The sequence below is a fragment of the Macrobrachium nipponense genome, chromosome 16 (genome assembly GCF_015104395.2).
Source record: "Macrobrachium nipponense isolate FS-2020 chromosome 16, ASM1510439v2, whole genome shotgun sequence".
In the NCBI taxonomy this organism is placed as follows: domain Eukaryota; kingdom Metazoa; phylum Arthropoda; class Malacostraca; order Decapoda; family Palaemonidae; genus Macrobrachium; species Macrobrachium nipponense.
In genome coordinates, this window is record NC_087209.1 from 78,506,531 (window position 1) to 78,523,301 (window position 16,771).

Consider the following 16,771-nt stretch of genomic DNA (forward strand, 5'->3'; position numbering starts at 1 on the left):
GAATATATACCTCATTCTTTCAGATACAACCTTAGGAATAAGGAGGCTAATGATAGATGGAAAGGCCAAGGCCGCCTTAACCTAAGGGGAGAAAACGTGTTCCACAGCCCTTTGTATTTTCAACAGTGATTCTTCTTCTATAAGAAAGCTAAGTTGTGAGCCCTGTAGTATTCCGGTCAGCAACCGAAGAAAAATGAAGAGGGAGATTTCCCAAGACTTATACAAAAATAACATCTGGTCCAGTGAATGCCGAAGTGAGAAACGGTTCTATAAAATCCGCTAAATTCCTATTGTTGTTTTGTCTCGGTTAGATACAGAGACTTGTTATCAAAACGACGCCTCACAAACGGGAACATTCACATCAATTACATTTGCAGAGACCTTTGGAAACAGACGGTAGTGCGTGGAAACACAGAAACTACACATTCTCTTACGTGATCTCTCCTAGATTGAGACCCCAAAGTAATTTAACCCGGTATGTATCCACCTTTGAGACGCGTTTAGTACAAGCCCGTCGGGGAGTACCGTAAAAATACAAACAAAAGAATGTCAATATTACAAAGATAATAACCTCCCAAGATATATGAGTCCTAGATAACTATGCCCATAAAACCCTTAGGAGTCACTATCTGGGAGAGATCCCTCAAATGCATTACGAAGGCTTCGATTAAGTGCTAAACACCTAAAAAAAATCACGATGAAACATTCTGGGTGCAATTTGGAGCTCATTATAAATATAATAAAAAAAAAAAAGTTTAAATCACTCATATTGCAGATTCCAAACTTCTTGTCTCGACTGCGTCCAATGACTCATTCTTCTGTCACACCAAGAACGAGTTAATTAAGTAGTAGATCAAGATAGTTATATCTCGTCTGTTCACTAGTTTATGCCAGTGTATAGTGTTTATAAGGACGCTAGGCCGTGGTTCGACAATGAACCCTCATGGGGTCTTTTGCTTGGAATAATCTGCACCGACGTCCTTCAAACATTCCATTTTACGCTTTACTATCAAAAGAGATAAAGTTGATTCTGTAGTAAAAAATAATAACCTTTTAAATTCAAGATTAAGTTATCGTCAAGATACAGACTGTATAACATTTAACTCTGGTTATTAGGGGAAACTTATCCCCATTTCTTAGTCTAAAACAAAATCTTACATAAAGAACATAAGCGGTATCGAACCTTAAAAGTTTCCTTATTCCTCCATATACTATGATTTTTCTATTTCAGTCCAAAAAAAGAGAGAAACAAATCATCTTAGAATTTTGCATCGATATTCTTACCTTACCAAAAGACACACATCAGCCCACTTTACCGCCAATGACTCATTACAAACTCTAAGGTACGATTACAAAATAGACTAATGCAGCATATTCAGCTTTGGTCTCACGTATTGCAACTACATACTTGCGAACATCTATGAGTATGTGGTCATCACAAGGCCCTGGGAAGTCACACAACTAGCATTTATAGGCATCGTGTAAAAGGCATGTGTGTATATCGGTTCTGTCAGATTGCTAGGTAAAGACAAAGGTGTCATGATAAATTCTAAATCACGAAGTCTAAAGTGTGAGGACGCGCTTCAAGCAGCACCACACGATTCTTCCAAGTCCTTTCTATAAAAGAGAGAAGAGCACTAAACCGATGTAGAAGGTCGGGACGTAACGGTAAGTAGAGAGGTACTATTCCAACAGAGATGTGAATGTGTTATTCTGTAGCCAGAATTCAACTTGTTTTTTCACAGCTGTGATGAGGGAGTTGACACGATTTGTGCAGAGGTCTTTGAGATTTGGGGGATCTTTCCTACATAGTGACCATGAGCGTTCGCAACATATTTTCCAAGAGGGAGCAAATTTTATATATATATATATATATATATATATATATATATATATATATATATATATATATATATATATATATATATATATATATATATTACTGCGATGCCAATAATTTAAGTAAAGCAAGATGCGATAAAGAAAAAAATACAATATTAGATTGACTATATCAATAGTTCCCTATACTGTTCAGCTGAATTCAAATATTTCTGGAAAGAACAGCGCTGTTACAATACTGTATACAAATATTACACAATACATAATGATGCATTTAATTTACTTAAACTGAAAGAATATATTGTAAAATGCAAGGAAAAGAAAGATGTAGTTGAATGTATACATATATATATATAGATATATATATAATATATATATATATATAGATATATATATATATATATACATATATATATATATATATATATATATATATACATACATATATATAGTATGTATGTATGTATATATACATTTTTCCGGTGCCCAAGCGTTTCCTCTTGCCCCTATGTGCAGGCGCCAATGATAGCGACTCTCACAGGTTTTAACCCGATATGTATCCACGTTTGTGACGTGTTTAGTACTATAGGCTTTTTGGGGATGACCGTAGAAAAACGACCCCTATAACCTTTTCTGGGGTCACTTTCTAGGAAAGATCCGATTTGGGAGACACAAAAGGCATCTTTTTTTTATAGATGATGAAAGAATACACAGATTTCTTCCAGATAAAAAGAAATAAAACAGAAATTTTCGGAAATCAGAGTAGTGTCTCCAGTGACCATTATAATTCATACTGAATTTGCACCTATTGTTTTGAACATACTTAATTGCTATTTGTGAGGGAGCAAGAAAAATTAAAATGGCTTATTTGTATTACCAATGGCTAAATAAGACCTACGCTATTTCTAAGAATTATATTGAAGGAAGAGAAACTGAATAATTGGTGACGAAATAAATATCAATTATTAAAAACATTGATAATTACTATATATGTTAAGTCTCTACATCCAAGAAAATGTACGGTAGCTCCAAACCTTTCAGAAATTCGTACGTAAAATCGTCTCCGTCGGCAAGGCCGAGTCCATAACTCCCCACTAGGCCTCTTATTCCCTTTGAGACCTAAACATGGCCAAGATCCTGTGCTGACTCAAAACTGGCTTGATCTCCACCAGAGCGATGACAAATCACTGGCACTTTATCATGAACAGTTACTGCTGCAGTGTGGGGTCTGCGGTGGGAAGTTGAAACGAACGTTCTCTGGGAGCTTGGATTTCAAGTCAATGGCCCCTTTGGTGTGCTTGTTCCTTGTGAATAGGTCTCGTCTGCTGAAGTAATTATAGTAATAATGATTATAATTATGATAATCTAAACCAACCCACGAAAGTCTAAAATATTTTTCTGAGAGACGGCTTCAGTTGTCGAATTGAAGAAGATATAAATTCTCGAAAGAAGCAGTTATCAAAGCAGCCCTTTCTCTGTGAGGGCGCTGGAAACTGATCGTTTGTTTTGGACAAAAAAATAGACAATGCTGAATTTTCAGCTACACATCAACTCGGCATTTACTGCCTGGTGCTGTGACAAACATGAGTATTATTGTCAAATTCACGCTCCCAAATCATTGCTAAGGTAGTTAACAATTTGTTTTTTCAGCTGAATTTCTTATCGTAAGTCTATGTACGAACTTAGGAAAGTTAGGAAAAGTAAAGAAAATCGGGTGAACGAGGAATAACCAGGCGTTGAAAAATAACCTGATTGAACTTTTTTTTATCGTTCAGATATGTTACTGATGCTAAAATACCAAGAAATTAAGCCATCGCGAGGAGATGTCGTAAGGAGAAATGAATTTAAAAGACCTCTACACTATGATCTACACTGTGAGTAATTTTCACGCATCTTCTCTCCCAGGTACTGACAATAACAAGGGTTTGAGAAGCAAAGCTGTTAGTCTTAAGTGAAGACCAACTTTCTTGTCTGACAAAGGAAGATGAAGGACGAGGAAACTATGTTCAATTTTTTATATTAGGGGAAAATGTGTTTTTTTATGTTCAAAAAGTATCATTTATGAATCTTTCCTAGATAGTGACCCAAATGGGGTTTTAACCTTTGCGACGTGTATAGTACAAACCCGTTGGGGATGACCGTAAAAACATTAACAAAAGGCTGCAAATATCATAAAGATAATGACCCCCTAGAAATATGAGTCATAGAAAACGACCCCCTAGAAATATGAGTCATAGAAAACGACCCCCAAAAACTCTTAGGGGTTACTATCTTGGAAAGATCCTAAACATAATTTAAAAGTGATATCCGTCCATTGTTGACAGTTGGTGAGAGAGAGAGAGAGAGAGAGAGAGAGAGAGAGAGAGAGAGAGAGAGAGAGAGAGAGAGAGAGAGAGATCTAATGTCCGTATTGGGTGATTGATTATCCATCGTGGGGAGATTTAGGAGAGCGCGTGCCACTGCTTGACGTGCTCGCGCTTTCTGGCCAGCATCGACTCCCAGTGTTCCAGAGCTTTGCCCCGCGAGAACATGAACGAGCCCAGCTGCACCCGGCCGACGACGTTATCTGTAAAACGTAAACAATATTGATTACGGAGATCTTTGACTTTTGCCAAATAAAAATCAAAAGTCTAAAACAAAGAGCTATTAGACGCATCTTTGAAAGGATCAGTTAATTGTTTAGTAAGTATATAGTACAACCTATTGTTTGTGAAGATATCAAAAGTCTAAAACAAAGAACTATAGATGCATCTTTTAAAAGGATCACCTAATTGTTTCGGAAATACATAGTAGTACAACCTATTACTCGTGAAGAAATAACTTTACAATGGAATCTACTTTTGATATAGCAAGGAACATGCAACTCTCTCAATTCTAATTATGTTTAATACAAATCAATATTCAACTAAAACTAGCCGTTAGGATATTATAAATCTTTTAGAAAAGTGAAAGGAGTAACAAACATTAGTAGATAAACACAAATAACAGACATCATCCAAATGTTATGAATGGGATTTATCTTCAGTTTCTTTCTAGAGAAGCGACAGGGAGGCATTTCTACCTTAGTACTATTTGACGTATGTATGGGAAAACATTAAATCCTTCCCAGATACAAAAGTTGGAAAACACTCATTCCTCTCTGTATCAGTGGCTGAGATTACAATGGGAAACGAATGGAGATAATGACCATAATGGCTTAGAAGAAAGACTGCAAAAAAAGGATGTAATAACAAAATCAATTGGGTTTATTTTGCAGCTCGTTGCTCTTTCATGCTAAGAAAACATCTATATGCAGGAATGATTGGCAGCATTGCCTAAAACACAATATATATATATATATATATATATATATATATATATATATATATATATATATATATATATATATATATATATATATATATATATATGTATTGTGTTTTAGGCAATGATGCCAATCATTCCTGCATATAAATGTTTACTTGGTATGAAAGAGCAACGAGCTACAATATATATATATATATATATATATATATATATATATATATATATATATATATATATATATATATAATTCAAATTTTCTAAATTACAATGAAATCTTAAACTGACTAGACTATACTGACGTTATCGTGCATTTTTCTATATTTTAAAGAGATTGTCGAAGTTACTCTTCCCTGTAAATGTCTGAACAAGACACTTGCCGCTGTACTGATATTGCTAATGCTTTTATATTCAAAAGGAATATATATCGAAGTACCTGAATAGCGCTTATAAAAAAGCCTCAGGCATGATTTCCCAGGTCACGAGCAGTTTCTCTCTCTGTTTTCAAAATATCGCCAAGCAAGTTCGAAAGTTCATAGCATACTGCAAACAATTAAACAGTAGCAAAATGGAAAGTCTTAAAGTCCAGAGCCATAAAATAAAACATTCATTTTCAATCGGGTGCAGGAATCCTTACAACCAATCAGCGAGCTCCTGCAAAGGTTCCACAAGACACAAAGAAATTCCTCCAAGGGAACCGACCTCATAACATTCGTCTTATCCATTAGTTAGTGAAATAACACTGGCACGAAGAGGTATCAGCTAACTTTGAACAATCGTGGTATTTTCACACTGCTTCAGACATAGGTTGTATAATCTGTTCGGTGCGTGAGAGATGAATGGCTAATTTATGAGCTTCAAGAATTCATTGGTTCGTTTGTTTACGATCCTAAATTTTCCTGTTGCAATTTGTTAAATCAACAATAATTTTGTGTGTGTGTGTGTGTTTTTTTTTTTTTTAGGGTAGTCTTATCACAGCATGTTTTTACTCTAATGGAGGGTAATCTCGTGAGGTTTGATTTTCTAATTTGTCATTTTTTCCATAAAACCAGTAAAAATTCTAACCTCAGAACTATTTTTTTCTTTTCATCGTTTCTGGTTGGTCTTCTTTTATCTAGTAGTCAAGCTTCTTTAAATTTACTATGCTACATATATTTGGACTTCACCAAGAAAAAAAATCCTTTGTTCGAGCAGCAGAGATACGTCCAAATGTGACCCAGTAAGCTCGTTACACTAATTAATGGTAAAAATAATGACATAAGATTTTTTTTGTATGTCCATCAAATAACGTTTTCGATTTTTTTTCACTGGATGATATGAAAACTAGACGGGAACCATTTCCAGATACTGAATTAGAATTCATTAAAGACTGATCAATGTGACCTGAATAATTTTGTTTTTACTTTTTCATTTCATTACTAATTTTTATTTTTGGAAACCAGGTACAACGTCAAAACTTTCTCTTTGTGTTGATTTGCTGTTCATCTTCACAAGTTAAAAGACTCTGAAGTTGGTTCCATAAAGTGTTCGCTCATTGTGGATAATAGTGACTGAAAAAGTGTACAACTGGCCGCATAGATGAAAATTCCAGGATAACAGGGTAGGGTGGGTCAGGGAAGGAGGGCGCGTCAGAACCTCTGGACGTAATTTGCAGTCAGATCCAGACTAGAATTAATTGACCAATTAGAACAATACTTATTTTGAGGACGGTTGTGAATCCTCGCTAGCCAATCGAGGAAATGACTGCGAACTGCTTCGGTTAGTTGCTCTAACAAAGACAAAGAAAATGAGAAAAGCTCGGTCAGTGGCTCCCAAAACAAATGACAAGAAAATGGGAACTGCTCCGGTCAGTTGCTCTAACAAATGACAAGAAAATGGGAACTGCTCCGGTCAGTTGCTCCAACAAATGACAAGAAAATGAAAACTGCTCCGGTCAGTTGCTCCAACAAATGACAAGAAAATGGGAACTGCTCCGGTCAGTTGCTCTAACAAATGACAAGAAAATGGGAAATGCTCTGGTTAGTTGCTTCAACAAATGACAAGAAAATGAGAACTGCTCCGGTCAGTTGCATCAACAAATGACAAGAATGAAAACTCGCCTCCGGCAGTTGCTCCAACAAAGACAAAAAAGGGAAAATGCGGAAAAATGCTCCGCGTCAGTTGCTCTAACAACAAAATGGGAAAAGAGGCAAGAAAATGAGAAACTGCTCCGGTCAGTTGCTCTAACAAATGACAAGAAAATGGGAACTGCTCCGGTCAGTTGCTCCAACAAATGACAAGAAAATGAAAACTGCTCCGGGTCAGTGTCCAACAAATGACAGCAAAATGAAGAAACTGCTCGGTAGTTGCTCCAACAAATGACAAGAAAATGAGAACTGCTCCGGTCAGTTGCTCTAACAAATGACAAGAAAATGGGAACTGCTCCGGTCAGTTGCTCTAACAAATGACAAGAAAATGGGAACTGCTCCGGTCAGTTGCTCTAACAAATGACAAGAAAATGGGAACTGCTCTGGTTAGTTCCTTAAACAAATGACAAGAAAATGGGAACTACTCCAGTCAGTTGCTCCAACAAATGACAGGAAAATGTGAACTGCTTTGGTCAGTTGCCCTCTAACAAAGGCAAGAAAATGGGAAAAACTTGCTTCGGTCAGTTGCTAAACAAATGGGCAAAAGGAAAATGGGAACGCTTCGGTCAAAAGGTTGCTCTAACAAATGGCAAAGAAAATGGGAACTGCTTCCGGTCCGTTGCTCTAACAAATGGCAAAAAAAGGGAAAATGGGAAAATGGGTTGCGGTCAGTTGCTCCTAAACAAATGACAAGAAAAAATGTGAACTGCTTCGGTCAGTGCTTCTAACAAATGGGCAAAGAAAATGGGAACTGCTTCGGTCAGTTGCTCAACAAATGGCAAGAAAAGGGAAGAGGGAACTGAACTCGCGGTCAGTTGCTATAACAAATGGCAAGAAAAATGGGAACTGCTTCTTCAAAATGAACTGCTCTAACAAAAAGGCAAGAAAAATGGGAACTGCTTCGGTCAGTTGCTCTAACAAATGGAACAAGAAAATGTGGGAACTGCTTCGGTTCAGTTGCTCTTAACAAATGGCAAGAAAATGTGAACTGCTTCGGTCAGTGCTCTAACAAATGGACAAAGAAAATGGGAACTGCTTCGGTCAGTGCTCTAAACAAATGGCAAGAAAATGGGAACTGCTTCAGGTCAGTTGCTCTAACAAAGGCAAATGGACAACTGCTTTCCGAAAAAATGGGAACTGCTTTCCGGTCAGTTGCTCTAACAAATGACAAAGAAAATGTGAACTGCTTCGGTCAGTTGCTCTAACAAATGGCAAGAAAATGTGAACGCTTCGGTCAAAGTTGCTCAACAAATGGCCCCCCCAAGGAAAATGGGAAAACTGCTTCTCAGTTGCTCAAACAAATGGCAAGAAAATGGAACTGCTTCGGTCAGTTGCTCTAACAAATGGACAAGAAAATGGGAACTGCTTCGATCAGTTGCTCCAACAAATGGCAAGAAAAAATGGGAACTGCTTCGCGTCAGTTGCTTCTAACAAATGACAAGAAAATGGGAAACTGCTTCGGAGTAGACTCTAAAAAAATGGCAAGAAAATGGGAACTGCTTCGGTCAGTTGCCTCAAACAAATGGCAAAGGAAAATGGGAACTGCTTCGGTCAGGTTGGCTTCAACAAAAAAGGACAAGAAAATTATGGAACTGCTTCGGTCAGTGCGCTAACAAATGGCAAGAAAAAAAATGAACTGCTTCGGTCATTGCTCTAACAAATGACAAGAAAATGGGAACTGCTCCGGTCAGTTGCTCCAACAAATGACAAGAAAATGTGAACTGCTCCGGTCAGTTGCTCTAACAAATGACAAGAAAATGCGAACTGCTTCGGTCAGTTGCTCTAACAAATGACAATTGAATGTGAACTGGCTTCGGTCAGTTGCTCTAACAAATGCAAGAAAATGCGAACTGCTTTGGTCAGTTGCTCTAACAAATGGCAAGAAAATGTGAACTGCTTCGGTCAGTTGCTCTAACAAATGACAAGAAAATGGGAACTGCTCCGGTCAGTTGCTTCAACAAATGACAAGAAAATGAGAACTGCTCCGGTCAGTTGCTCCAACAAATGACAAGAAAATGGGAACTGCTCCGGTCAGTTGCTCTAACAAATGGCGAGAAAAAACCAATCTCCTTCATCATCAGGAGTTGCTTTGTAATAGGAAAGTAGGCCAACGAAAAAGAAATGATAAACGGAATCACAAATGTACCAAAAGATCGATTCGTTGCAAGGTTTTCGTTCAATTAAACTGAACGGCCTTACCTTACCTTACAGGGGGGGGGGGGGGGGGGGGACCTTACATCTTGTTCGGGTTGCCCCAGGTCACTCAGTGTGAGGCACCTCTAATGTCCTACCAGAGAGTTGCTAGTACATCTTCGGTATATTTTGCATCTTCCAATCTTGGATGGTCTGGGATGCAGTTTAGATATTTGTCGAGCTTATTCTTAAACACAATCTACGCTCACTCCTGATATATTCCTCAGATGAGCTGGCAACGCATTGAATAGACGCTGCATTTATCGATGCTGGTGCGTAGTGGATTAATGTCCTGTGTGCTTTCCTTATTTTTCCTGGCATAGTTTTGGGCACTATTAATCTACCTATGCTTGCTCTTTCTGATATTTTTAGTTTCCATGATATTTTCTGCTATTCCTTCTATCTGTTTCCATGCCTGAATTATCATGTAGCGTTCTTCTTCTCCTTTCTAGACTATATAATTTTAAGAATTGTAGTCTTTCCAGTAGACTAGGTCCTTAAACTTCTTCTATTCTAGCTGTAAAGGACCTTTGTACACTCTCTATTTGTGCAATATCCTTTTGATAGTGTGGGTACCATATCATATTGCAATATTCAAGTGGACTACGAACATATGTTTTATAAAGCATAATATGTGTTCAGCTTTCTTGTTTTGAAGTGCCTTAACAAAAATTCCCATTTTTGCTTACATTTTGCCAACAGAGTTGCTATTTGATCATTGCATAAACATGTTCCTATTCATCATCACACCAAGGTCTTTAACTGCTTCCTATTGTGATGGTCTCATTATTAGGTCCCTATATGCATATAGCTTTCTTTCTCTGTCTCCATAATTTATTGATTCAAATTTATCAGAGTTAAATACCATCCTATTTACCTCTGCCCATCATATACTTTGTTAAGGTCTCTTTGTAGAGCGTTCCTATCTTCATCACAAGTAATTTCTCTACTTATTCTTGTGTCATCTGCGAAACTACTCACTACCGAATCCTCCAACATTATTGTCTATGTCTTCAATCATAATAACAAACAGTATTGCAGCTAACACCGTACCTTGCGGCACACCGGATATTACCTTGGCTTCATCCGATTTCTCGTCGTTTGCAATAACTATCTGTTTTCTGTTGTGTAAAAATTCTTTTAACCATCTTCCTACTTTATCCACGATATGTGTTTTCTAATTTTCTTCGCTAATATATTATGGTCTACTTTATCAAAAGCTTTTGCAAAGTCTAAATAAACCACATCTGTTTCATTTCCGCTTTCATATTTTTGAATATGTTTTCACGGTGGACTAACAGTTGGTTTGTGTACTTTTTCGGGTACGAAACCATGTTGTCCTTTATTAAACAAATTATTTTTTATTAAATGTTTCATAAATAAATTTTTTCTTCATTACCCTTTCATACACTTCATAATATGTGATGTTAGACTCACAGGCCTATAATTACTTGCCTCTAGTCTGATCCACTTTTGAAAGTAGGGGTAATATATGCTAATTTGTGCTCATCATATATCTTGCCTGTATCTACACTTTGTCTTAATAATATTGCAAGTGGCTTTGCGATAGAATGAATACTTTCTTTAACAAAATAGCAGGAATTCCATCTGGCCTGCAGCAGCTCCATTTTTAATTTTCATTAATAGCCTGCACAATATCAGCTTCATTAATATCTATGTCAGCTAAATATTCACTATTTCATCCCTTACTTCTATATCATTATCTCATTATCTATTCTAGGGGTGAATTCTCTCTTATATCGTTCTGCCAGTATGTTTGCAAATTTCCTTTGTTTTTTTCATTCGTTAATCTCCTTCAATTCTCATAGGGCCTATTCTATTCTTCTTTTATTCATCTTCTTCGCATATGAGTATAATAGTTTGGGGTTTTTTGCTTGATATTTAATAGGGTTTTTTCTTCCAAGTCCCGTTTTCATTTTCTTTTGATTGTATAATCTTTTGTTCTGCATTTCTATCTTACTTTTAGTCTATAACTTTCCATGCATTTTTTTCTTTGCAAGACCTTTTTTCCATTTTCTGATTTTCTGGAACAAGATCCTTCTGTCTCTTGGTATGCATGAATGATGTTTACTTTTCTTCTTCGGTATATATTTTTCCATATTATCTCCAATATTTTTATATAATATCTCCGTATTTACCCTTATTGTCATCACTTACGAAAATGTTATCCCAATCTTTGTTTAATTCTCATTAATTTCTGACCATTTTATATTTTACTGTAGAAGTTGTATTTTCCATATCCTTTCTTCCCACTTTTTCATTTCTTGCTTATCTCTAGTTTTCACTTGCTTTGGAATGAACTGTTAATTCTATGACATTATGGTCTGAAATACTCGCATTATAAACTATTATTTCTTTAACATAATTCATCTCGTTCACAAATACTAGGTCTAAAGTATTTTCCTTTCTTGTTGGCAGGTGATTTATTTGTTGAATGTTGTATTCTAGTAGCATATCTAATAGCTTTTCAAATTGCCTCTTATCTTCTGCACTACTATTACTCTCTATTTTTTATACTGTATATAAGTACAACCACAATATCCTAATTCGTTCTTCCATTATAGGAAAGGAAAGTTGAAGTTCAGCAGAGAGGAGAATAGTCCCAGAGCCTTGTGATTCTACATATATCATCCAATTTTTCAATTATTAAGTCAAACTCTTTAGTATTAGGAGGTCTATATATTACTATGTTCATCAATTTTTCAGATTCAAATTCTACCGCTATTAGTTCACATTCTGAGTTACTATATTTCTCATATATTTTTCCTTGTTGTTTTTGTCTTTCACATATATTGCGGTTCCCCCTTGATTCCTATTTTTTCTATCTGATCTATAAGTTTGGAAACTTTTATTTGATCATCATTCCCAGTCTCTTGGGAATACCAGGTTTCACTTATATTCATTATATCTATTTTCTTTTCATTTTGGGTTAGTTCTTCTAAGTACTCTATTTTTCTTTTTGAGTTACTCGTAACTAAACCCTGCGCATTCATCACTATGATGGTTTGCGTGTTTTCTCCTTCATTTAATACTGGTAGTAATAAGGATTTTCCCATGTCTCTTTCCTGTTCTGGTATGTTGTTCTTTTTTGTTCAGTTTAAGAAATTCTGACATTAAAAAATCCAACTTTTCCATAATATTTGATCTTCCTTCATCATAATTATTAATTTTGTGTCTGAATCTGCAATTTTCTCCGTTTCTGCAATATCCTCTTGCATAATAAATACAGTTATTAGCTCTTGAGTAGAATTTCGGAGCTGATGCTTTGAAATTTTTTGCTGGACACCTCTGCATATCTCATTGGTGGTTTGCTTTTCTCTTTTACCTGATATTCTTGATTTCTCTCTTTATTTTATTTGTTTATTCTTTGATTTTGGATTTTATTACTTGGTTGGTTATTTATTTGATTATGATTCATGGCTACAGGGTGCATATATTTGCATTTTTTGCGAACTTACATCCTTTTCCTTCTTTTTAGGTTTTTAAATTTTACATATTTTTTGGATGCAGATCCTCTGCAATCATCCCCCATATCCATCTAAGGTATGCACATTTACCTATATTTCATAGTTTTGACATATCTTAGGATGTTTGTAGTAACATCTTTCTCCAAATCGCAATTCCCTCTTTTCAAAAGGTTGCAGATTTTGTCTTTCTTGTCTATTTTTTCCATCTTTCCCGTCATTGTATAGATCTGGGTAGAGCCTCTTCGGGATTTGCTTTTCTGTTGTCATATCGAAATTTATTTCTTCGTAGGTATGGCGCGTTTTTTTGCCCCCATTTATTGCCTCATATGTATATCAATGAGAATATCTTGCATCCGATAACTTTATCTTGGTTCTTTGTTTTCCTTATTTGGTTTTTTCTGTCAATTTCATTTTGTTTACTTCTCTTCCGTTTTCCTCTTCTTCTTTGTTTTTCTTTCTTCTTCATTCCTCTTTCCTCTTCTTCTTCATCCTCAACTATTTGTACATTCATCTTGATTTAATAACATTGTCTATCCATGATAGACATGTGAACAAAAAATTCTTGTATCTTTTCTCAAATCTTGTATTACCTCAGCACACTGTGGATGGGTCGGAATGTTGCATGCAGCACATTTTCTGATTAGGTTTTGTGGATTGACTATGCTATACCAAACCTTACACAGTTTGCATGCTTTTGGCATTCTTTTTCCTAATGCATCAATTAGGATATTCACAAGATTCACCTTATTCATTTTCTTTGTCGGAATATGTTGGTTTATGTATATTTTCTTTATGAGTCTCTTGACCACTTGGATTTTATTGGAACTTCTTCAATTATTTCAAGATGTTTTCATTAGATTTGTTCCAGTTTGAAGGATATATCCTTCTAATATATCTATGAATGCTTTTTGTATCTTTTGGTTAGGACTGTTGCTGATTTCATAGATGAGAAATGCCAGTTCCCTTCCTGCTACTCATCATATTGCGAATCTGCTAGACACGCCAAATTACGCCACCTTTTCCCGCAGTTGGAACTTACTGCCATCTTGTTCTGATTTATAGTTTTACACTTGATAAAACTAACTTAGAAGACGTTTTATCCTACTATTTTCACACTAATCTTATCACCGATAGTTCACGAACACTTCTAGATATTTCTCAAATTCTAGTCGTATGTTAAAATTGTGATATCTGTTGATTATTGTGACTTCACGCGGGTACGTCTCACCAAGCAAGATGGCTACTACGAGAGAGAGAATTAATCTTGGCACAGAGTTTATTTCCCTGACCTGTTTGAGACAGAAAGTGGCAATGGGATTCATGATGTCTTCTCATGTGTTTTACTTTGCATAAATGACGACAAATCTCAAGTCATTGTGCTTCACTGAATAATACAGTTCAGTAATCAAATATTAATAATAATGTATAACAACTTTCAACTATCACACGACGGTAACTGAAATGGCTTTGAAATCAGTTTGGACATAATACAGATTTACTAACGCTATATTATTGCTTAAGGTATCTATATTTTAAGCAGCCACCAGAAATGATGTTATTTTCGAGATGAACCTTTTATTCCATGACTGTTTTTCAAATACAAATGTTTTTCATTTCTAATATACACGACAAAATCATCTGAACTTTCAAGGGTCAGTTAAAAACTGTTTGGCATCTGCTTTAGAAATACCAACTTGATTATTCTGGCGTAATTTCTTGTCGCTTCAGGACAAACATATGGTTTGCCATTAGTTAGTAATTCTTTCCCTTTACGAGATACTGTAATCTGTTTCCTTATTTTGGATTTTTATCCAGATAATTTGCTCAAATCTCCTTCCTTTTAGTAAATGTGTCTCGCTGTCGAACTACTTCTCAGTTCCAGACGGCCTTTACTCCTCTTACATTTCGACTGTGAAACAGACTGCCAGAAGAAGTCGAGCAATTGGAACATAACTACTTTAATACTACTCTCCTTGCATTTTAATACATTTTTATCTATTTGTTAATTCATTAATCTATATTTGTATTTTTTTGATAAAAAACATGAGGAACTAGTGTGGCGTCTTTACGTTGCATGGAACCAGTGGTTACTCAGCAACGGGACCAACGGCTTTACGTGACTTCCGCACCACGTCGAGAGTGAACTTCCATCACCAGAAATACGTATCTCTAACACCTCAATGGAATGCCCGAGAACCGAACTCGCGGCCACCGAGGTGGCAGCCAAGACCAAACCGATCACGCTACTGAGGTGCCTATATTCTTTCTAAGCTTGAATTTCAAGTCAATGGTTCCTGTGGGCTAGTTCCATATGAATAGGCTTCATCTACTGAATAATAATAATAATAATAATAATAATAATAATAATAATAATAATAATAATAATAATAATAATAATGAAATCCAGTTCAAATGCCTGTCTCAAAAATATTCATCATTTTCATCAATGAAACTATTAGAGCTAGAGGAAATATCTTGACCTTTAAGTTTTTTTTAAAATTGATCCAAATTACACTTCTTATTCAGACACTTGAATTCCACTTAGAAAATAAAATGTTAAATCTTTCGTATAATACAGCATTAACGATTAACTAGTTCCTCATGTTTTTTATATGAAACATAGGAATACCTGAGTGTAAATGCTACAGAATGTCTGTTCACCTCGACATTTTAAGTTGTAACGTAATAGCCCAATGATGTTTCCTACGACTACATTCATAAAGCCTAATGTTATTCAGCATTATACAGCACGTTTTCATAGACATTATTCTAAAGGGCACCAAGATACTTTAGATATTTGATGTTCAATACTTTAAAATCAAATATTCTGACACTGACAATTTTGATATTAACATCTGGCAAGATGCCTTTACTAATTACAGAAAACATCTAATAGAAGGGAGACTGAAATGTCTTGTGATGGATACCTGATTTCTTCCCAGCTGTGATATGGATGCAAACAGCAGTTGTGTCCAAAGCATCTGGAGCCACCTTGAAGTTGAAGCTCTCATTGAAGCTTGGGGAATCAGTGCCCTTAACCACGGCTGTTTTCTTGGTTTTGTTCATCTGCAATGACAGACATTATATGGATACTTTTGTTTCCATCCGCTCGTAGAGGCTACACAAATAAATATAAATAAAGCTTCAGGTTTTACAAGAAAATGACTGACTGATCTGAAAGTATTTCATGACATAGCTAACTGAGAATATTTTAAGAAATATCATTCTGAAGCTCAACTTTCTCGTGGTGAAACTGAATAATAAGACGATCCCAAAATGTGATCCATAAGTATGTTGTGGAAATACAATTGTTTCTAATAAATTTGACTGATTCAGTTCTCGAGACATAGCCATAGATGAAACGGTTTACAATGAAAAAAACATGGAAAGGGGATTAGTAGAATTGTAGCTGTTACTGAAATGGTGGATATTCATTTGAAGAAAGAATTACAACAACAAAGCCAAAAGAAGAAATGAAGGGAAGAAAAGTATGTGACAAAGCTGGAAAAAACACAGGTAACTGTCCTTATTGTTTTTTATTCATGCCCTTTAACTAATATGTTACTACAGATACAAAATAATATATTTCCTTAATAAAGTAATATTTATTACATATCAACCATCACTTATTGTTAAAGAAATTATTCTTAGATCCTCCATCTTCTTTTTTCCTTGTTAATGGCGTAGATCGGTGAGGTTTAGGGTATTCTAATTAAATTCAAAGTGTTCTTAAGTGAAATACATTTATCTCTATCTTGTACTTGAGAAAGTCTCTGTTTTTTTTCTTGGATCATTTATATTCCATGAACTAATATGTGCTAG

General features: G+C 35.6%; 1 protein-coding gene across 1 annotated transcript in view; it reads right to left on the reverse strand.

Moving 5' to 3' along the window:
* Nucleotides 1-2,314: 2,314 nt before the first annotated feature.
* LOC135195841 (synaptotagmin-15-like) overlaps nucleotides 2,315-16,771 on the reverse strand; it is a 682,485-nt gene continuing 668,028 nt past the window's right edge. The window contains 2 exon segments of the mRNA XM_064222358.1: nucleotides 2,315-4,405; nucleotides 15,877-16,015. Of these exon segments, the coding sequence (XP_064078428.1) occupies nucleotides 4,281-4,405; nucleotides 15,877-16,015 (264 nt within the window). The 3' untranslated portion in view covers nucleotides 2,315-4,280.